This window comes from Anthonomus grandis, chromosome 1 (assembly GCF_022605725.1).
Source record: "Anthonomus grandis grandis chromosome 1, icAntGran1.3, whole genome shotgun sequence".
Lineage (NCBI taxonomy): Eukaryota > Metazoa > Arthropoda > Insecta > Coleoptera > Curculionidae > Anthonomus > Anthonomus grandis.
This window is the reverse complement of record NC_065546.1, coordinates 3,171,290-3,194,745: the sequence shown is the minus strand read 5'-3', so window position 1 is coordinate 3,194,745 and position 23,456 is coordinate 3,171,290. Positions and strand designations below refer to the sequence as shown.

General features: G+C 32.6%; 1 protein-coding gene across 2 annotated transcripts in view; it reads left to right on the top strand.

Moving 5' to 3' along the window:
• The window catches only part of LOC126735869 (class A basic helix-loop-helix protein 15-like), a 127,269-nt gene extending 107,475 nt beyond the window's left edge, over positions 1-19,794 (top strand). For both annotated transcript variants that reach the window (XM_050439974.1, XM_050439966.1), the window contains 3 exons: positions 6,175-6,323; positions 6,397-6,533; positions 10,518-19,794. In XM_050439974.1, coding sequence (XP_050295931.1) covers positions 6,175-6,323; positions 6,397-6,533; positions 10,518-10,635 — 404 coding nt within the window. In that variant the 3' untranslated portion in view covers positions 10,636-19,794. The remainder of the gene's footprint in view (positions 1-6,174; positions 6,324-6,396; positions 6,534-10,517) is intronic.
• The last annotated feature ends 3,662 nt before the right edge of the window (positions 19,795-23,456 follow it).

The window sequence follows — 23,456 nt, the reverse complement described above, 5'->3', positions numbered from 1 at the left end:
TAAACCATCGTTTTATTGATTTTGCAGAATGTTTTGGATCATTATCGTGCATGAACTTACATGTAATTGGCATAAAATGCTCCATGTATGGTTCCATAACATTCTGCAAAATCTCCCTATACTTGTATTGGTCCTCTATACGATGAATAGGTCCAACACCATGCCATGACATTGCTCCCCATATCATAATTGATCCTCCTCCATGCTTAACAGTTTTAATTGTGTACCTAGGGTTTAAGGCACGATTGGGAGGACGTCTAACATAGCATTTTCCATCATTTCCAAATCTATTAATCTTGGTTTCATCGCTCCATAATATGGTTTTCCAAAAATTAATGTCCTTATTTATATGTTGTTTAGCAAATGCCAATCTTTTTTTAATATTTCTTTTTGAAACAAGTGGTTTTTTCCTAGCTACACAACCTTTGAGATCTTTTTCACATAATCTTCTTCTTATTGTTCTTGCAGAAATATTGACGCCATATTGGTCTGCTATTTCACGTTTTATTTGGGCGGAACTTAAAAATGGATTACCCTTGCTTATTCTAATAATAATTTTATCCATGTTATACGTGGTTTTTCGAGGCCTTGTTAATCATTTCTTGTTCATTGTGCTTTGAGTGGTCTCATAGAGAGCCAAAGCATTATAAACCATTTTCCTAGAGCAATTTAATCTTTTGCTATAGCAGAAATAGAAAAGCCTTGATTTTTCTTTTCTATAATAAGAGCTCTCCTCTCTGGTCCACAATGTTTCTTTCTACCCACTAAAAACAAAACTACTCTTGACAATATTCAAAAATTTAAAAGTTAAAATAATACTTACTAATTAACACTCGATATATTTAATAAGAATGAAAGGTGTGCTATTTATGTGTCCAGCCTTAAAACGTTAATATTGGAATGAAATTCTGTATGTGCATATATTTTTAAAATAAACATAAAGTCTTGCATATTAGGAGGAGATTAACTGCTTAAATATTTTCTTATCAGTCAGGAATTTGTTTTTTGTAAGTAATATATGAAAAGGCTAAGTGTGCTATTTGTGTGACCACAACTGTATTTATTTAGTACTTTTGTATATATGTATTTTGATTTATATATTTGTGCGTTTTGCTTTTTATGTATAGCTTCGTCTACAAAATTTTTTAAATTTTTTTGACAATAAAGCATATTTGACTGATTGATATTTTACAGAGCTTTCGTATAATTGAATAGGGATTTGGCCCATTACATACAATTATTTCCCGCATAATCGAATATTATAGATTAGCACCTGAAGACTTGGTGAAGGCAGATATCGCAAAACTATACAAGTTCAACACCATTTTGCAAGATTCTCTAATTTAAGACAGAGCATTGTAGAGCAAGGTTAGATCTTAGTAGAGAACACTTTGATGGGTCAAATGAAGACTGAGAGAGAGTTCTTTGGTCATAGGAAATCAGACTTTCTCTCTACAATTCTATTGTTTATAAATGACCGGACATCTCTCCAGATAAGAGGATTCTTCACTACTTTTGCGGATGACCACCATCTTATTGTTTATTAATTGCGCTGAATTCAAATAAAAAAAAATAAAATTAAAGAAGTTAGTTAACTCACGATGAAAAAAAAGGAAAAAAAAAGTAATTTAGTGGACTGTAAACACTTAATGAGATTAACTAAAAACTTGGAAAAAGCTGTTGTGAGACCTTACCTTTTATTATCGGTGGCCGAGATTTACGAATTATCTACACTTTCACGCTAGCGATTTTTCGGTGTTGAGTCGCGACTCTAAACTGTTTGACGATTAGAGCTCGAATGAAAAATGAAACGCGCGCTGTTTCAAAACAAAAAAATAACTAAATTATTTAAACAAATTAAATACTTCCTTAACAAGGTGAGTCAACCAAAGGCATTAAATTTAACTAAAGAAAAAATACCGAGTGATAAAAGAACATGAATCAATATGAACTAAATAAACTAAATGGAAATTAAATGAAAACATACCGTCCACCAAAATCCATTGCATTTTTCAGTCCTCCGAAAGTGGCAAAGGACAGAGCTTCACCACAGGTCGCTTTAAAGTCCCATTACTAGTGCGAACAGTTACAACTCTCACTATTCCATCTAAACCTGGATGTACCTCAGTTATGCGGCCCATTGACCAATGCAGAGGAGGGGCCAAATCATTGCGAATTAAAACTAAAGTTCCTGGTGAAAGATTACCACTGGATTTATGCCACTTAGCACGTTGGTGCAACGTATGCAAGTACTCACCAGACCAACGACGCCAAAAATCTTGGTGCATTTTTTGAAGCATTTGCCAACGATCCAATTGACGAACGGGAAGTGAGGTGACATCCAATTCAGGAGGAACACCCAGAGGTTCCAGGGTCAGGAAATGAGCCGGGGTTAGAGCAGTCATATCATTGGGATCATTACTAAAGGGTGTAAGAGGTCGCGAGTTAAAAAAGGCTTCAATCTGAACCAATACAGTATTTAGCTCCTCATAGGTCAAACACTGCATACCAATGACTCTGTATAAATGAGTTTTTACAGATTTCACTACGGCCTCCCACAATCCTCCAAAGTGGGGCGCAGAGGGGGGGTTAAAATGCCATGTTATACCTTCAGATGCGGCGGATTTTAACATAAAATTATTTAACTGCTTGGATGCACCAATAAAGTTGCTACCACAATCGCTGTACAAATGTTGGCAGCGACCTCGGCGAGCTACAAATTGTCTCAAAGCAGCTAAGAAAGCCTCCGTAGATAGACTGGATACCAATTCTAAATGCAAAGCTTTAGTCGCAAAGCAAATAAACAAACATAAATAGGCCTTACTGGTACGACAGCCGCGGTAACGAGACATCATGACATTGAATGGACCAGTATAATCAACGCCGGTATGAAGAAAAGGTTTTACCTGTGATACGCGGGATGCAGGCAAATCACCCATAGGAGGTTGAATTGACTGAGGCCTACATCTAAAGCATCTAACACATTTACCAAGAATACGACGAATAACGGCTTTAGATGACAATATCCAAAATTGCTGTGTAATAAGAAACTGAACACTCTGCACACCAGCGTGAAAATACTTTAAATGAAAAAAAGTAACTACAAGCCTTGTAAACTCGTGATTACTGGGTAGGAGAGCGGGATAGTTATTGTTAAAACTTAAAGAATGTTTTAATCTACTACCGACACGTAGTATCCCAGCACTATCTAGGAAAACATTCAATTTTCTAAACGCTTTCGAAGGTATTTTATTTCATTGAATTAACATTATATCCGAGGAAAAGGTTTGCGACTGAACATGTCTAACCAAAAGCATTAATGCTTTGTGGAGTTCTACCAAAGTAAGGTTACCCTCATATTTTTTACGGGGCAATGCATTATTATGCTTATAGCAAAGAATATAGGCCATAATGCGTTTCAGTTTGTCGAGCGACGAGAACCTTGAAATAAGATTATCCAGAAAACCCTTAGAATAAAAAATTGAGAGACATGTTTTCTTTTCTTCAGGTAAATCATGTGAAGTTGAAGGAGTGTTTATGAAGGGGATCCAGTTGCGAGTTGAGCTAATTAAAAAACTAGGACCCGCCCACCAAAGCGAACTATTACATAACTCCATAGGGAGCAAACCTCTAGAACCGAGGTCGGCTGAATTATTCTCAGATGAAACATCTTTCTTGGATAAAAGAAACGCGGTTGCTAACAAAAGTACTCCACCGATGCGGAGAGGCTTTAATTCAAGAAAGTGCTATTGTAGAATCACTCCAGGCGTATATTTTATTGATAACAAAAGATGTTTTATAAATATCGTAAACATGTGATAGCAAACGAGACAATAGCACGGCCGCACAAAGTTCTAGACGTGGTATAGAAAGTGTCTTTAGTGGTGCAACTGACCGTTAGGTAGTAAACTACAAAAATAAATAACGGCACAGTAACCCTTTTCGGAGCTATCACAGAAACCATGTAGTTCCAAAGTTTCAACAGGAGAATAAAGAAATAGTAGGCGAGGAATTTTGAGACTAGAAAGGGTTAAAATATTTCTAACATATTGTTTCCAAAGATTTAGAATATCATTTGGAGGCGTTGCATCCCAATCCAACTTTAAATTCCACAAACGCTGAATTAAAAACTTGACGAGAAACGTTAAAGGTGAAAGAAACCCCAGTGGGTCAAAAATTTTTGCCAAATTAGATAACAATAGGGGTTTAGTGCAACCCCTATCCACAGAGTTAACGAAAAATTAAAACACGTCAGAGGAATGGTTCCAATAAAGACCTAAAACTTTTAGCGGACTTTCTGAATCAAAATTCAGAGAAATGTCCTCATTATACAAATAAGAAGGGGGTAAATCAGGTAGCAAGCGAGGATCATTGCTACACCACTTTCGAAATTTGAACCCTCCTTTCTGCAGCATCAGTACTAAGTCCTTTTGAAGTTTTCTAGAATCTTCAATTATTGATGAACCTCCAGTTAGATCATCAACATAGCATGAATTTAAAATAATTTGCGAGGCCTCAGGAAAATTATCCTTTTCCTCTTCAGCCAGAACAAATAATGACTTGATAGCCAAATAAAGCGCGCATGTTAGTCCATACGTTACCGTGAGAAGGCGGTAATCAGCTATAGGTTGATCTTTAGAAAAGCGCCAAACAATTCTCTGATAATCAGTGTGGGCAGGGTTAATGATAATTCGCCGAAACATTTGACGAATATCCGCTAGGAAAACAAAGCGATGAATTCTAAAACCAAGAACCAACGCAAAAATATCAGCTTGCAATTTCGGGCCAGACAGAAGATGATCATTAAGTGACATACCATCTGATGGTTTGGCAGAGGCATTGAATACGACACGAAGCTTAGTAGTGAGACTTCAATCCTTTAAAACACAGTGATGTGGAATATAGAACGACTTTTTTGGGATTACATCTGAAGATACTAATTCCGTATGGTTCTGATCTAAATATTCCTTTATAAAAGCAGCATAATCTGCATAAAGCTTTGGATTTTGCTGTAACCTGCGTTCTAACGATAAGAAATTGCGAAGAGCTAATTCTCTACTTCCATAAAAAATAGGCTCATCACCTCGGAAGGGCAAGGAAACAACAAATCGGCCATCCCGATTGCGATACGTAGTTTTACGGAAAATATTTTCGCATTTCTCGTCCTCGAGAGATAAAACTTTGACATGTGGTACTTCTTCAACTTCCCAAAACTTCTGCATAGTATCATAACTAATTGAAGAGTTGGAAACCGTTTTACCCATCAATATAAAACCAAAAACAGTGTTAATTCCCACTGGCTCATTATAGTCACCGGTAAGTCTACCCTCCAATAAAATATAGGGAAACAATGGAGCACCTATTAATACATCAATAGAGCTAGGAGTATCATAGAAAGGGTCAGCCAAGGACGCGCTGCGTAAATGAGGCCAGTTTGCGGTAGAAATAGGATGACTAGGTAATAGCCCGCAAATTTTTGGAAGAACTGCAGCTTCCAAATCAAAATTCGGAGTGAATTTATTACAAGGTCGAATCTTGGTAAATACACTTCTTGCACAGTTTTGTACATGAGCTTCTCCAATACCTTGAATGGAGCAAGGCGTCTTATAGGAAGGCGTCATATCGAATGAAAAATGAAACGCGCACTGTTTAAGGCCTAAAAATTGCCATAAATTTTTTTTGTGATGTTACTCTTAAAAAAATTTAATCTTGAATTAATTAAATTTTGTGTTAATATTCTTTATGCTAGCATGTTGAACCCAGTATTGTGTTTTTTTTTAATTAGTTACTAATATGTAGATTTATGTTCATGATTTATTTTATAAGTAACTTTATCAACAAATACCATGTATTATGATAATAAAGCATGTTTTAAATTTGAATTAATATATATGGTGTAATTTTCTTTTTTTTTTTCTTACTTTTTTTTTATTTTTATCGTTACTTAATAAAAACATAGTAAGGTGTACAGGAGACTTTTGTATATTTTTTCTTCTTTATAACCTGATAAAACCTAAAGTTTATAGATAACTTGTGTATTATATTTATGAAATAGCCATTATATGATAAATTATTTATAATTTTATTTCTTTCTAAAAAGTAAAAATAAATGTGTTATTTTTTTTAATAAAATCTAAATGATTTACTCAGTAAATGAAATTAAATTAATTTCAGGTAGTGTATCTAGTGGCAGCGCATCGAGCACGACAGCCCCCTACAGGCGACGGAAAACCTGCATAAGTGCGAGAGAGAGAAATTTAAGAAGACTGGAAAGCAACGAGAGAGAAAGAATGAGAATGCATTCGCTTAATGATGCTTTTGAGGTAAAATAACATTTGAACGTATAAAAAGTTACGTGTTATAATATTATTATTATTATTTTTTCGTTATTTTTAGCAACTTAGAGAAGTAATACCACATATAAAAATGGAGAGGAAGTTATCCAAAATAGAAACACTAACTTTAGCAAAAAATTACATCATGGCATTAACGAACGTTATATGTGAAATGAGAGGGGAGGAAAAACATTACACGTAAGTTAAAGTTATAGTTTATCAATTTAATGAGTGCCAATATTATTGCAATTAATCTTGTCATAGAGAAACTAATCACATATGGGGCACTTACTTAACTTTATTTCGCCATTAACACCCCAAGGGGTCAGTTATAGTCCATAAAAATTGAGTTATTACTACTTAAGTAATAGTTAAAAAAATAATTTATATTAGTACATCTTAACCCTTTCTTTACCGGTCATAAATGTCATTGCAGAGGCCTCATTCCCAGACTTTTGAAAATGCCTTGAGCCCCACTGATGACGTATTTATACGACACTCTAAAAATGAGACAAACAAAGTTTTACGAAGGACTTTGGAACAAAAAATTCTAAAAAATAATTAAGAAAATTTTTTAATCGTTTTTTTTTAGAAATCCTTCATTGTGTGGTATTCACCAAAACAGGGAGCGACACAAAATCCCACGTTGCATTCGTTGCACATATATCTAGAATCTCGTCGCTTCTTTTTCTCCCGAATTTTGGATTGTGAACAAACAATGCATCTTCGAACTTTGTTGTTTGGTATGATAGCAGGAAAATGACGCCCCGTAAGACGTTGATGACTTGGTGCAGCCCTTACTGACATAGTTTTTGGTGCAACATATCTGAAAAAAAAATAGTTGAAAATAATATGCTAAATTCTAGAATCATTATACCTCTCAAGAAGTTGCCGAGTAAGATTTAATTGAAAATCTGCTAGTGGTAACTTTCTTGGATTTTGGGTTAGAAATAATGCATGGCTGTTCAAAACACATAGATCCACAACGTGAAAAAAGAGTTTCTTGTACCATTTTAAAGTTTTTCTTAGTTCGCATTCTGTCCAACTTAGCATCAATCATATCAGTCCTATCAACTGCTCCCATATTTTGGTTGTACTCCACCACACATGCTGGTTTTTTTACAAATTCCCCCGTTTTTCTATCTTTTTTAGTCAACTGGGTCATTTCATTCCTATGGAAAGTTGTTAACATGTTAACGTCTCTTCGATCCTTCCATCTGACAGCTAACATATTTTCACTAGACATGGATTTTGTTTGACCCTTGTCCAATCTTCCTGATAGATCCAGCATTTGCTTTCTGGTACTCCTAACTGTACCACATGTGTTTGTTTTTGTTTTAAATAAATAGGTGGAAAGAGCTGGTGAGGTATACCAATTGTCAGTATAGAGAGAATGACCTTTGTTCAAATAAGATTCCATTAATGTTGTTACAACCGATCGTGATATGCCAAGATCTTGATACAACTCAATTTCGGTTTTTGAGCCTATATATATGATAAAATTTAGCCTGTCTCACAATCACACAGGAGGAACAGTTTTATGCCAAAACGATATCGTTTTGTTCGTATGAACTGCTTGAATAACAGACGTATTTTAAAAAGCATTAAACTCTCATCAATTACCAAGTTCTGGAATGGAACAAATTTCTGGGCAAACGTAGTTTTAATTTTGTCAAACATCCCTCGAACTTTGTGGAATGAGTCACCTTTAATTTGTTCGCCATTGTCTGCAAAATGAAATATGCGTAATATTATTTGAAAGCGGTTTCTGGACATCACTTTTCCAAATATCGGAGTGTATAGTAGTTCATCGGTGGACCAATTCTCTACTAATTTGTTTTTTCTATGGCGAGCGGCAAGAAAAAGTACAGCAATAAAAGTGAGGAAATCTTCTTTAGTAAGTGGTGTTCAAATTATTTTTTTATTTATTTCTTTTTGTTCTAAGGCATATTTATTTGTTTGAGTGATTATCATATCTATCACTTATTCTATCAAAGTATTTGTCATATTTTCCACACAAGCGCCAAAATTTGAAGCGTCAAAGTCATGGTTTAAAGGAATAAATTTGCGGTTAGACCATGTTATAGAAAAATCTTCATGTAAAGCGTTCTTTACCTCTCGCATTTCTCTATTTTTCTGTAAATTATTGCCCTGTTCCTCAATTATTTCATTGTAACTTTCACTAAGTCTTTCGGGGTATATCAATTCGTCAATTTCCTCATCACTACTTGCCTCACTATCTGTTGGTACATACTCACTTCCACTGTTAGCGTACGAATCCTCAACAGAATCCAGACACCCTAGAATATTATTTATTTAACTTTTTCCAAATTCTTCCTGCATGCCTTGTCTACATGCCAAGTGCAAAATAATCTAAAAAATGTAAATTTACAGCTTATTAAACAAATAAAATATTTCATCTTAATGTTACCTAAATTCAGCGGGCTGCATAACCTGCATCCATAATTTATAGTACACATCGGCCATGTCTGACATAAACACTTTAGGTTTAATGCACTTTCCAGTTCTTTCTTTGACATCTTGGAAAAAAATAGCTATGCCTATCGTGTCGCTACGATTAGAAATAAAAAATGCTGTAGGATATCCCTCTCGCAAATCATCTAGTCCGTGCGTTCCATCTATACAAATACAATCTTCACCAAATCGTAGTAAGAGATCCTTTTGTCCATCTGTCATTATAATTAAAAAAAAGTCCTCATATTTTAGTTCAGGATACTCTTCACATAAAGTGTCCTGTGGTTTATAGAAAAGCACACATCCCGAACTTTTTATCTCACTGACCCATGCATCGACACTTATTGCATCATTTGCATGTCGTACTGACGAGCCACTCAAATTAAAACACTGCTCAAGATTGTAAAGGTCCTTTTTTATGAACAAGTGCATACGCTCTAAATGAGAATTAGACACGGAGTCTCTCAATTCATCGAAAATTACTTGAAATGGAATTTTTGCGGCTATCTTTGCTGCCAAATTTTGCTTTTGCAATTTTGATAGGAACAGGTGACATATATTTTGTTCTTGTTTATGTCCTATATGGCTCTTGCAGAAGTTAACTACACATTTTTTATCTTTCATTATTTTAACACTCATTCTTGCAGGACAATATCCTTCAATTTTATTTGTGCCTTGCGTTTTAAGATTTCTCATGTTCTTCCCGTTTTTCTTATAGGTACCTGAAAAAAAACCAGTTTAAATGACCACATTGACTCTTGATTTCAAAATAAATTGCAACTCACCCGACCTATGACGATTATAGTTTGATGTGGTGTAATCAGTGGCTTTTTTTGAACCATACATTTTCACAAATGATGATTATGATTCTTCCCCCACTTTCCATTTCCAAGATAGAAAATCCTCAGATGTATCAAATTTAATACATTCGTTTTCAATATTGAAAAAATTATCACTCCTATAGAGTAATATTAATTTTGCTCGATCAGAACCAGTATATGGACATAATGGGCACACGTTTTTTTTATGACAGACAAAGATTTTTAAAGTTTGAAAATGCTCTCTGCAGTAGGGACATACATAAGTTTTCTTCTTTATAGGAGCTATTTCGTCCAATTTATCTAAGTATAAAAAAAAAAAAAATATGATGCTGTAATTTATTTCATTGAATTATTATGATTCAGTTTTACCTGCATGCTGCCTGTTTAGATGGAGCCTAAGATTGCCCAGACTTCTAAAGTTCTTATTACATTCTAAGCAAAGCACAGAAGACTGAGTTTTTTGAACTTTTTTTGGTAGCGGCACATGAAATATATTTCAATAAATTATTGTATTAAGTATAAATTACACATTTATTAGAAATAAATATAATTTTTACCTAGATGTTTTCGTTTTTAAATTATTTTTTGGGCATTAATACATTTTATCCTATAATTTCCATGATGTATAATCTCTAAAAAAAATAATTTTGTTACTACAGTGACTTCAGAAAATGTAATTTTACATACTCATATGTAAAATAAAAATAACTATAAAAATAACTATTATAGGAGCATGCAGAATGAGCCCTGTTTAGTTTATTAATACCGTATTATATATGTTTTTTAAATAATATATTACTGTAACTTTACTTCCCTGTTTATTGAACCACTTATACTTTTAAAACATAAATATTTTAATTTTTTCAAAAGTTTAATTTTTTTTTAGCTTCCAAGATGCAGAAAGCGATACAAATATAGAAGTAGAACCGTCAGAGGAAACCAACAATAACAGTATGTACCAGCAAAACCTAGAAACGTTTGCCGAAGATACCATGGTGAATTAAACAGTTACCACTTAGACATATTAATTAATTAATTAAGAAAGTAGATAGGTAATATCGCTCATTTTTAAAAAAAGCGCTTATATGTTAAGTTGCCTTTATAAAGGCCAATAAGTTGTACGGTTTTTAAAAAACTGTTACTGATTAAGTACGTTTCTTTATAAAAAAAAGAAAGAAAAACGATCGCAAGAACCAGGAAAACAGTTTATACTATTTTATTTTTAAGTATTCGCTTAGGAATGCACGACTAAAGCAACCAAATCGCAACGTTATCCCGTTACTCATAGCGAAAGCTTGATTAATATGCGAAAAGCGTCTGGAATTTTAAAAACTGGAGTCTCATGAATATTGAATCGATACGGACGCCCACCAAAAGATTTTAATAGACTCTTAACTGATTCCTGGCGTCTTACGATCCTTCTTTTACATTGGTTGTTAAAGATATTTTTTGTGCATTAATGTGTCAATTGAATTTTGTGGGTGCAGCTAACGAGACTTGTTAGCATAAAAAGGAAGTTAATTAGCTTTTGTTATAAGATTATTTTGTTAAAACGCTTCAGAAATGTAAGAGTGAGTTTCGTCGAATGTTACCAAGAGATACAGAAGAACGTGATCATGCAAAATTTTATGAAGAGATTGTAATAACAGATTTGCTCACCATTGGAATATTTAAATGTATTAATCCGGTAACTTTTTTATCCTTTCTGTGGTAAATGATTATGTGACTGGCATTATTGCTTTGACAAGTAAACTCCTATCATTGACGCTTCTCTCTACCAAGAAAGCTTCACATTTTTTTTCAATAGTAATTTATCCCAAAACACTTGTGTGGTTATTAATGAAAACGAGATCATAACTTGTCTTATTAAAAATTCCTATGTTATCTAAATTTATAATTTCTTAAGAAACATCCACTGAACACTAACATGTTGTATATAGATTTCAGTATTAATTTGAACAATGAAATGATGAGCCAAACAGTGTTACGTTTTCCACGTAGCAAATTCTATTGTAAGTTTCTTTACCACAAGTACTGTACAAAACATTGATTTCCATTTTGCTTAATAAGCACCTTTAAAATATCACTGTAATATGTCAAATAAAACTTGATATACAATAACGTTTAGTAATCAATAGGTTAATACTTAGTTATCCTTTAAATCCAATATAGAGTCTAAGAGGATAAACTTCTAGCTACTTTTATCAGAATTTGTACCCTGTAGTAACTATTATCTTACTGGTATTGGCAAACCATTCATTCTTCCTCATCCTCTAAATTTCCCTAGATTCTTAGGTGAAAATATAAGTGTCTCTATCTTCGCCTCTCTCTTTCATTAGAATTTGGACCCTTAATTCCTGTAAGATATTTGCAATTTTTTAATCTTATTTTTTTCGTCCAATTTTATTTATTTTAACTCGAGTATACGTTAAATACCATCAATGTCTCTAAGTCATAACGATTTCTAGAATTATTGCTATTAATCGAGTGTGATGTGATTCATCGTGTTTGCTTAATCATGTCTCTATGAGGTACATGGATTAGGGGAGACCGGGGACAATTGAAACAATTTCCAAATATTTATTTTTTTCTCTTAGAGAAAATCATATTTACAGCTAAAACGTTTTACAAGGACATTTATTAATTCTTTATATATTTTAAATCAGGTTATTTTACTTATTGTATAATGCCTGTAAGATATTAAAGGAAACATATAGCCTTGTATATTGTTTCAATGGTCCCGGAGACGGGGACAGTTTAAACACATACCAGGGGCAGTCGAAACACCATTAAAAATAAACAAAATATTTATTTTATTACTGAAATAACACTCAATTTAGACATACAAAGAAAAAACATTGATACATATAATTTTTACACTTAAATAAAACCAAATTTTTTATTCAAAAGTTTTAAACAACATAATTATTATCCTAATGCTGAAATAAAGATAAATTAGCAAAGTAGAATGCAGTTATGACAGATATACAAATCTTCTTGACTAGTGCATTCTACTGCTATGTGACCATTGGTGGCAATCAATGCATTGCACCGATTTTTCCCCTGAACGGCTATTTCAATACGATTCCAAACATACTAGACAAAAGCAGTGTTCATTGTCACTGCTGCTATCATCCTGACTATTCTGTTGACGAGTTTTTTTGTTAAATGGCATCTTTTTCTGGTGTGTCCGTATAAATGGTGGATTTTCTACTTTTGCGTTTCCCTAAAGTTTTCCGAGGAAGATCCTTTGGTAACGGCCTGATTAGCTCACGTGAAAACACATCCAAAGAGAGGTTAGAGGCTAACCGGACACTTGTAGATGCAACTGGAGGCGGGGTGCTTGGTGGCTCTAACGAAACAGTTCCGCTCGTTGACGCTCTTAGAGAGTTAGACTAATTTTGGAAAAGAATGAGTACTGCTTAAATCTTTATTCTCTCTTGAACCTACTGCCTGGACTTCTTGGGGGATATTTAACTGCAAATTTTCGGGAGCAGGTCTGTCAGTTACATATGATGGAGCAAAATCTAAAGCCGTAAAAATATTTCGATTAAACGATCATATCCAGCAACAATATTAGATTGTGTTAAGACCATAGAGAGACTCTGTTTAACGATGCTGGGGATGTCATAAATTGTCATCGTTTTGCCTGGGTTGTTTCTCATCCAAGAATCGCAAGTTGAACTTACAGCTTTTTTAAATGGACCATAAATCGATCGATCCAAAAGTTGTAGTTTATGTGAACAGTGTGGGGGAAATGAGAGAACAACAATGCCGTTTTCTTTGCAAAAGTCCAAGCATGGTATGCTTACATGAGATTGATGGTTATCTATTAAAAGCAAAACTTTATTTTCAATTGAACTGTTGGTATGTTTTTGAAAGTGTCTTAACCCATTAACGCCCAAATGATTTTTTTTCGTACCTCATGATTTTTAGTATATGCTTATCTTTTGGCATAAAAATCATTATGTTAGTAAAATTTTTTGTTTATTTTTTAAATTTTTGAACTAAGAGCTGTCCTCATTTAAGGACACTGGGCGTGGCTGTGTTTAAATAAGTTAAGATTTTTTAATCCTTTTTTTTATTTATTTATTATTTTAGTGGTACAAAAATACTTAAAAGATAAGGTTTTAAATACAAAATTAATTTTTCATGTGAAATTGTTCAAAACAATCAAACAAACAGAGAGTCACATTTACAACAGCCATATCTATCATTCGTGTAAATAGACACCAATAGCATTTTTTGCCTCTGACAGATATATGATGTTTCTCTAACAACCAATCATGCTGATCCACACCACCCATATATTTACTATGATTTGCGATGTATGATGGTTTGGGGACTGAAGTTCGCTTTTTTTCCTTTTTATCCCATCGTTGAACTTGGGTGGTTGGATGCATAGTGTCATAATTAGTACCTACCGAAACACATTTGCTGTCATTCCATTTGCAATTAAGTATTTCATTATCTTTATAAAAATACCAATCGTATGACCCACGAGGTTCTTTTTCTAAATCCTTAGACGGTTTTGTAGGACACTTTGCTGTTCTATTTTCTCGCACCGTACCCTTAGCTCCATATCCCATATCTTTCAACGGACAAAGAAGAGCATAAAGGAAGAGGTAAACAAATTGTCAAAATATACCAGATGTTTGTTTGGTTCTTCCACAATGCTCAACATATTCAAAACAACGCGGGAACCCAACGGGGTATTTGTTTCTTTCCTTGTCTTACCACAATAAAGGTCAAAATTGTAACAATAACCATTATCACCACACAGAGCCTATAGCTTGAAACCAAATCGAATTGGTTTTGCTCTTATAAGCTGCTTCAATGAGTTATGTCCATAATACTTGACTATCGTTTCATCAACTCAGCCAATTGTTGATAAAACATCCCCTATTGTTGAAATCGTAAGTTTAGAAGATCTAATAAAGGCCTTATTTTAAATGCTTTGTCTTGCTTTTTATTATTTGCCTCCGCATTATTTTTGAAGTGAATTAGAGACTTTATTTCCAAGTACGTATTGCGGCTGAAGGGATTTTTTACAACTGGAATCCCTAAATCTTCCGTTTCACACCAGTAATCCCTTTCACTAGATAGTGGGTGGTTGCCAGTAAAAATAAGAAATCTAATAAATATTTTGATTTCCTCAACTGTTTGATTTCCTCAACTGTTCCTCAACGTTTCAGTCAGAATATGATCGAATACTTGTTCATCAAAAAACGTTTCAAAAATTTGTAATATGGGGTAAACTCACGAAGTTGTTCTTTTATATTTTCAAATAACTCTTTTGGATCACTTCTTTTATTATGCTCATATTGCGGATCCGATTTGCTCCACTTAGGAACAAAGGATTTTTTGTTATCAACTTTTTTCTTTTTGGCTAACGAAGCAAGTGGTAGGTTATCTTCTTCGTCAGACGAAGAAAGTGAATTTTCTTGGGTAAAAGTCTCTTCCTCAACAAAAATTTCAGCTCCACCAGGAATATCCGCAACATTCGCTTGCAGACCCATATCGTCATCATCGATATGGTCCTCATCAGTAAGTTCATCTACTTCAGGAGGTATAGCAGCTATGTCGGCATCTATTTGTTCCGAATATAGATAATCAACAGCATCTGCCAGGTGACGAAAATATTGTCGACTCATCCTAAAACCAAAATCATGTATAAAACATCTATTTACCTTTACTTCCTATAATTTTTTTGTAAAAACTACTATTCTAAAAAAATTTTTAATATTGTCATATAATAAAAAATATTTAAATTTTATTGAGACTATACATATTACCAAGTAAATAAAATACATAAGATATAAACTTACCTTTTAAAGAAAAATATTTCCACGTAAAAATGTAAATAGGGATTATAGAAAACTAAACCTGCAGTTTTTGGCGTCAATAAAAATATAGTGACGTATGAAGGGAAATGCGACACACGTGCTCCTGCCTACTAGAAGACCGATACTAAGCCGCCGCATCGTCTAGGACACAATTAATTGCCACGCACATTTTTTATCCCCACCTATACGCGCCGTCCTCAAATGATGACACTGGGCGCTAATGGGTTAAGTATAGCAAGAATTCATCTTCTTGCATCCATCCACTAGCATTTCCTGCTCCAATGCATCCAGGTGGACCGTCACGAACGAAATGATCCTGATATCTTAATCTTGGAAAGATAAAGATTGGTGGGATACTATTTCCAATTGCATTTAACGCTATGCCACGTTCTCCTGATGTAAGTGCCCCTACCTATTTGCGTCCCTTTTCTGCTACGATTTTAGCAAGTTTTTGTACCGTCGTAACACCGGTTTCGTCTATATTATAAATGTCCTTCGCTTGGAATTTATATCTGTTCATTACCGTGGCAAGATTGTCCAAGAAAAGTTGTACATTTGTTGGGTTAAAACTGGTCGCTCTTGAATGGCTTGTAGCCTGGGGACAACGGATTGATAGTTCAGGATTACGTTTCATAAACCCGGAAAACCAATCTTCTTCTGCCAATGAGTTTTTAGTCCAGTTTTTGTATTTCTTTTGGCGATAGACCGTAAAATATTTGAGATGCCTTTATTATGTATTTAACAATGGATTTTTCCTGCTCAACGTTAAATACTCGTCGTACGCACCTATATCCCATTGTTTCAGTGGATCCTTGTTTAAAACATTCTTTCTTTTTCTTAATAAATCTGCCTAATGTAACATGATTCAGTTCAAACAAATCTGCCGCAGACCTTACGGATGCTCCATTTTCATTAACCTCCCTACACGCATTTTCGTAAACCAAGTTGGATTTGGTACCTCTATTTGTTTTCCTGACCCTTTCACGTGGCATTCTATAACAAAATAATAGCCCTCAGAGAGTTTGTTACAATCAGTTAATTCTATAAATTATGTTTCAACCGTCCCCGTAAAATTATTTACATCTTGTTTCAATTGTCCCCTTCAGGTTTTTTTTGGCAAAATTCTTTAAACTCTTTAATTAAAACTAACAAGTTTAGGCTGCTAAACCTAAGCAAAAACATTAAAAAAAAATGATTAAAAACAAAAAAGTGGTATACTTACACTTAAACCTCTTGTTTCCACAATTTTTAGATGAAACGTAAAAATTACTTTGTTGACATAAAATAAGAGAGCCGAGCGCAAACACACCCACTTTGCTCAACTGCTAGTTTCACACTGTCGAGCAGAAATGTGGAATTAGTCAAACGTTGTGAGGCTGCGTACACGAGCCTTTACCTTCGCGTCTAAAAAAATGGCGACTGTTTCCCCGTTGAAACCGTCCCCGGTCACCTCTAGTTTTTTTCAATATTTACACATTACATGAGTTCTGTCATGAAAAATTGAAAGAAAATCCTTCTCTTACATATATTTAACGTTTAGTGGTTTTAGACCATGGCTATAGCCAAATAAAATCAATTGGGTAATCTCTTAAGCCGTTTCAAGAAATGTAAGTTTCTTTAACTACTATTTACATACTAACTTTTCGTTATGTATCTTCTTTCAACCACTTTTTTCCAGATCCATCAAGAATATCCTTTATTAAAAATAATGTAAATTAATAGAACATCTTTTAAATATTTTCAAGAGGCTCATCATTTATTATTCAATTTTATTATTTACTTTACGTTATTGCTATGTAGAGGAAAATCTTTCATCTCTCATGTTTCTTTAGCCTCTTCTTTTGGGATTCTCATGGCACCTTCATTAGAGCTTAATGTTTTTAGGTACGAAATACAAAGTAAGTGATTTGGAGAATCCAATATAAATCAATCGTATATTTATTAATTAATCAACAAGCAAATATGGTCTCACATAATCATGTACAACGTGTGTGACTATCATGTATTAGAAAACCTTTCATCCTTCTTTTCTTTCTTCGACATCTTCTTTCTACATCCCTCTGGGACTTACATTAGTATACATTGTTAACATCAATGTTTTAAAGACCTTCAATTGGATTCAAAAAGATGTTAAAATTTCTGAAAATGTTTATATAAAATGGAAAGAAAAAAACTCTGCTCTTCCAAGGGCCTTTCATAGATCATTTACTGATCTTTATAACGTTAAAAGACAATCCTTAAAGGTTTATCACCTAAATGTTATTCACTGATTTATTTTTTGTTCACCTATCTTCTTCCCTATGAGCACTATTTTTACAGCAATTTAAATAATCATTTACCACGAATTTTATTGGAAAATATTTTAAATTAAAACAGTTTTATATAAAAATTAACTAACTTCTATATAAGCTGTAAAATTTGGGTTGTTTAAGAAAGGCAGCACTAAACATTTATATGACAAAGAGACCTAAGAAAAAAAATCATTATTCCATCGAAAAGCTCGCATTATATACATAATACATTCCAAGCTAAATATACTTAACTTATTTATATATGACACCATTCCATTTAGTCGTAGGAATATAAAGTAATTTGTAGATAGGTCAATTTAAACAATTAGGTGTCGCTCTTGTATGTTTAGCAGAAAACCGCCAATTTTTATATTTTAAAGAGTATACGTGTATGTTTATGTATATGCATTTTTGATAAGCAGGGTAAACTGTATTTAAAATAAATTAGAATGTAGGCTACATATTTTTTTGGCCAATTAAGAATATCTAGAGTAACTGTTAGCTTTTTCATCTTTATTTTGAGTTATTCTGTATATAGTCTAATTAATCTTCTACACTACGAGATTATTAGAGGTAAAGGAAAATTTGCTTATGATCTCATATGTATATAAAGGGTATCTGACATTACGTCTGGTCACGCCCAAGTCGATTTAGTTGCACATTTTAAATGATTCTAGGTTTTATTAAAATTCTTTTGTAATTACTGTAATAAACAAATCCACTTAAATTTTAATAACTGTTTCAACCTCTTTTTTTTTAAATTTTGAATTGAAATTGTTCAATACTCCGTTCTTTTCAGAAAATTTATTTTATATAGGGCATCTCATTATTTACTAAGTTCTTACTATGTAAATTTACCAACTTCACTTCTAATTTTGCCATTTTTGTATTTTTAAGAATAAAAAAAGTTATGATTAGTGCAGACCTAATTTCAGCAACCCTATATATACGAAAAAATACCTTAATGTCATCGTAATAAATTGAAATCTATAAATTCATATATATATTTATCATGTCAAAATTCTCAAAGTGACGAAATATTTATACCTTAATGTTAAAAGATATTTTTTTAAATATTTGGCTCTCTAAAAAATTACTAAACAAATATAAATCAAAAAATGTTTAGATCTAAGTGCAAACTAAGGGATTCAAGTAGTCCTTAAGAGTTTTCTTTTTATGTATTTCTTTATACAATACCTTGCCAATTTTCAAATTTCAAATCTATTTTTGAAATGTTTTTATCAAATCTACCTTAAGATAATAAGTAAATCAATTTTGAGCATTTTGAATATCAGGGAAAGAAAAACCATTTTAATATTTTCGAAATTTATGTGCTTCTTAATATGTTTAATTTAGATATTTATTTACGTTTAATCCAAACAGTTTACTGACGAGATTATCAAAAAATTGCCCGCGTTACAGCCCAAACTTGTATATAAAACGGGCTATGTACAGGGCGATTTTTACCTCTAGAGCTTAAGTAAATAGTTACAAGTTATTAACGAAACATATGTTGTGAAGTTACCTGAACTATGTATAACAGTAGAGGATGGAGTAATGTGGGAATACTCGACTTTGGTTGTCTTAAACAGCTTCTGGTTGAAAAATATACTTAAAGGTATAACTTCCACAAAAAGAGTATTATATAATAGATTGTAAAACTCATGTTCACGTTCCAACGCTTGTTATACCTTAGTATATTAGGCAGTCACTACCCATTATGACTTCTACATGAGGTTCCAAAACAAAAAATGTGATAGTAGAAAGAACTTTGACAAAGTTTTTTTAGTTAATTAATCATATAAAGTATATTATATATATTTTATGACGTGTCTATTGAAATTTAAGCATCGTATTCTTATATTTAATATATTATCGTGTTAAGAAAAGTATATACAACTATATATAATAATCGCCAGAAAATTATAAAAATTTATGTATATGTACTATATTCAGTTGACAATGTGTTGTAAGATTGCCTAAGTAAATAAATATTATGTGACATATTGTTTATAGCAAAGCATAATTATGTTGTTTTATTTCATTTTATTAAAAACTTGCCACAATGTGTATTTATTGCCTTAAAGGCTGAAGCCTGAAGATAACAAACAAATGTATGAAATGCTTGATCACTTATACAGGGTGTTTCAAATTCGACCCTCAACATGGGGATCTCGAAATCTATAAGAGAAACAAAGACAGTTAAATTGAGGCAAAGTTGAGCAAGTTTGCCATTTAAAAAAATTCCAAATTCCAAATGGTTCCGAAGATATTAGAAAAAATACAAAATTTTGAAAAATCGATTTTATTTTGTTCTGAGCTTATTTCTTATCCGATTTCTAAAAAATTTGCAACTTGCATTGCCACTTTTGTATGCTAATTATGTCACAGTCCCTTATGGAGAATGCTGATCATTGCTTATGCTTAACTTGCTTTTTTACTCATATAAATATCCACCATTTGTAATTTTTAGTTAGTCAGTTGAAATTGTAGCTACGCTAAGTTTGTACAAAATAAATATTGTATTTTTTAAAGAGGAGTTTGGCATATTCGAATAGTTAACTGGCGCAGTCGGTAGTATTCGTGTAAAGTCGTTCTATCGTAGAAGTCTTTTAAATTCTTGTGACGTGTTTTGTTTCTTGTGTGTGAAGTTTTTTTAGATTTTTCTATACTTCTAATGGAGTAGAAAAATTTTTACTGACATTAACCTGAACAATTTTACTGACGCGCTTTGCGATAATCCTACATTAGATTCTTCAAAAATTAGAGTAGATCACTTAAATCCTGAAGAAAAGGAAGCTATTCTTAACCTCTGTAAAAAATACGCTGACGTTTTTTATCAGGAAGACCATCCCTTAACTTTTACAACAAAAATAAAACACTCAATAAAAACAACAGATGAAATTCCCATTTATACCTAGTCCTATAGATACCCGTTTATCCATAAAAAAGAAGTAGAATGCAAGATAAACAAAATGTTAAATCAAAATATCATAAGAGCATCAAATAGCCCCTTGTCGAGCCCAATTTGGGTAGTCCCAAAAAAGATGGACGCTTCCTGCCAACAAAAATGGAGAGTAGTTGTGGATTACCGAAAATTAAATAAAAAGACCATTGGTGATAAATTTCCTCTTCCAAATATAACAGACTTACTGGACAAATTAGGAAGGTGTCAGTACTTTACTACTTTGGACCTAGCGTCGGGATTCCACCAGATTAAGATGGATGAAAAGGATATTGAAAAGACTGAAATAGACTTTCTGTGCTATAATTTATGGTGCAAACCAAATATTTATATCCTTGGTAAATCATTCACCAACAAAACCAAGAATAACAAGTCTTTTCGAAAAGAAAAGAAGAATTTTGGTTCAGATTAGTAAAAATAATTTTGAAAATTACGTTTTAAAGGTTATTAAGGAAATAGTTGTTCCCAGTAAACTTTATTATTTATATTTTGAAAATGACGATGTCTATGAACCTTTTTGCGAAGTTATTCGAAAAAATTTTAGATGGCCAAGTCTTCAATTTAAAAGATCTCTTAATAAGCTATTGGATGTCTCTGATAAAAACAATATACCCGAAATTATTCAAAACTACCATGAAGGAAAAAGTAACCACAGAGGTATTGAAGAGACCGTAGAAAAAATTAAGGCAAAATATTATTGGCCAAATTTGAAAAATTCGGTACAAACTTTTATTAATGAATGCGAGCTTTGTATTAAAACAAAGTATGAACGTCATCCCATTAATATCGAAATGAATATAACCCCTACTGCTACCCGACCGTTTGAAATTATACATGTTGACACCTACGCCCTAGAAAAAACAAAATTCTTAACAATCTTAGACAGTTTTTCCAAATACGCTGAAGCTTATATGCTTAAATCATTGGCGGCTAATGAAATAGCAGACCACCTCATTTCTTTCTTTTCACATGACGATATACCCAAACAGGTTAATTCAGACAATGGAACCGAATTTAAAAATACAGTTATCACAGAAAGTTATCACAGAACTTCTCCAATTACATAAAATAAAAATTCATTTTATTTCGCCTAATCACCCTCAATCTAATATAGTAATAGAAAGATTCCATTCCACTATCTCCGAACATGTTAGACTTTTAAATGCCCAAGGATTTAAAAACGCAAGAATAGACCAAAAAATAAAATATGCTGTCTTAGCATATAATTACACCCTACATTCAGCCACCAAACTTAAACCAATAGACATAATTAACGGACATATAACCTCGGATGACCCCTTTGATTTTAATGTTGATCATCAGATTACATCAGTGAACATAAAGATAAATCAAAAATCCTATACGCGAAAATCAACGAAATTCTTATGAGAAATAAAGAACATGTTATAAAAAACATTAACCAGAAACGTGATAGCCCAGAGTTGTTCAAGCCCGAACAAAAGATTTTTATTAAAAAACATAGTCGGCAAAAACTTAGCGACAAATTCTCGGGAAAAGAACATATTGTTAACCTGGACGAAAACCGAAAAACTGTAGAGACAAATTCTCATAAAAAGATTCATATGGACAATATTAAAAGGCCTTTGAGAAACACGTACAGTTTCGATGAAAAAATATATATATATATATAATATATTTAAGTAGGTTCATTAATTAATTTAAGCTTTACATTAGATTTATTTACTTTTTAATTTTAATAGTAATTTTTATATACTAAGCATACATTTACTTTATCGCAACCACAGGCTTAGGCTAAGAAAAAAAAAATATTATTTGCAGTGCTACTCTGCATGCTACTATCGGATTACCTCAAGATCGGATTACCTTAAGCAAATTAGAGGACAATCCTGGAATTCTACCAATTAAATTAGAGCATGCTAAAATCGCGATTTTAAATATAATTTAATTCATGTTTATGGCCTTAATCCGATAATGTTGGAGATGAACAAATTGCATAGGAAATCAATAAATATCACTACACTTTTAATTAAACATCCTCAGTATCTGCCAGATAATTATGATTATCTTAAAATATTAGATTTAATTCAAAATAGAGTAGAGAATAAACTTAAAGAGCTTGTACCACATCCTAACAGAATGAAACGCGGGTTGATCAATATTGTAGGCTCAGCATTTAAAGTTACAACCGGTAACTTAGATGCAGCGGATGGTGAACGTTACGACCATCTCATCGATGAACTGCAAAAGAACGACAATAAATTGTCTCAAAGTGTAATGAACCAAAACTCCTTAATCCTTAGTGTTATAAAGAAATTTAACAACACAATTTTACAAATTGCTAAGCGAGAAGAAATGTTGGAATTCCAGATAAATCAAATAGCTGATGTTCTAAAAGATTTTGATCATACTTAGAATTCTAATAATATTAGAAACATTCTTGATGCCTCTTGTTAATGTTTATGAATTTATAGATTCTATGTTACAAGACTTAGAAAACTCTATAACCTTTGCTAAACTTAAAACGATGCATCCTAGTATTATTAAAAGCACAGATCTATTTAACGAATTAAAACAATTAGAACAACCAGTAGGTTCTAGTCAACTACCAATAAAAATTGAACTTGAAAACATGCTTTTAATAGAAAAAATAATAAAAATAAGCTCTTACATTCTAAATAATAGAATTACATTTATCCTACATGTTCCCGTAACATTTAACGAAAATTTTGAGATATTTCACT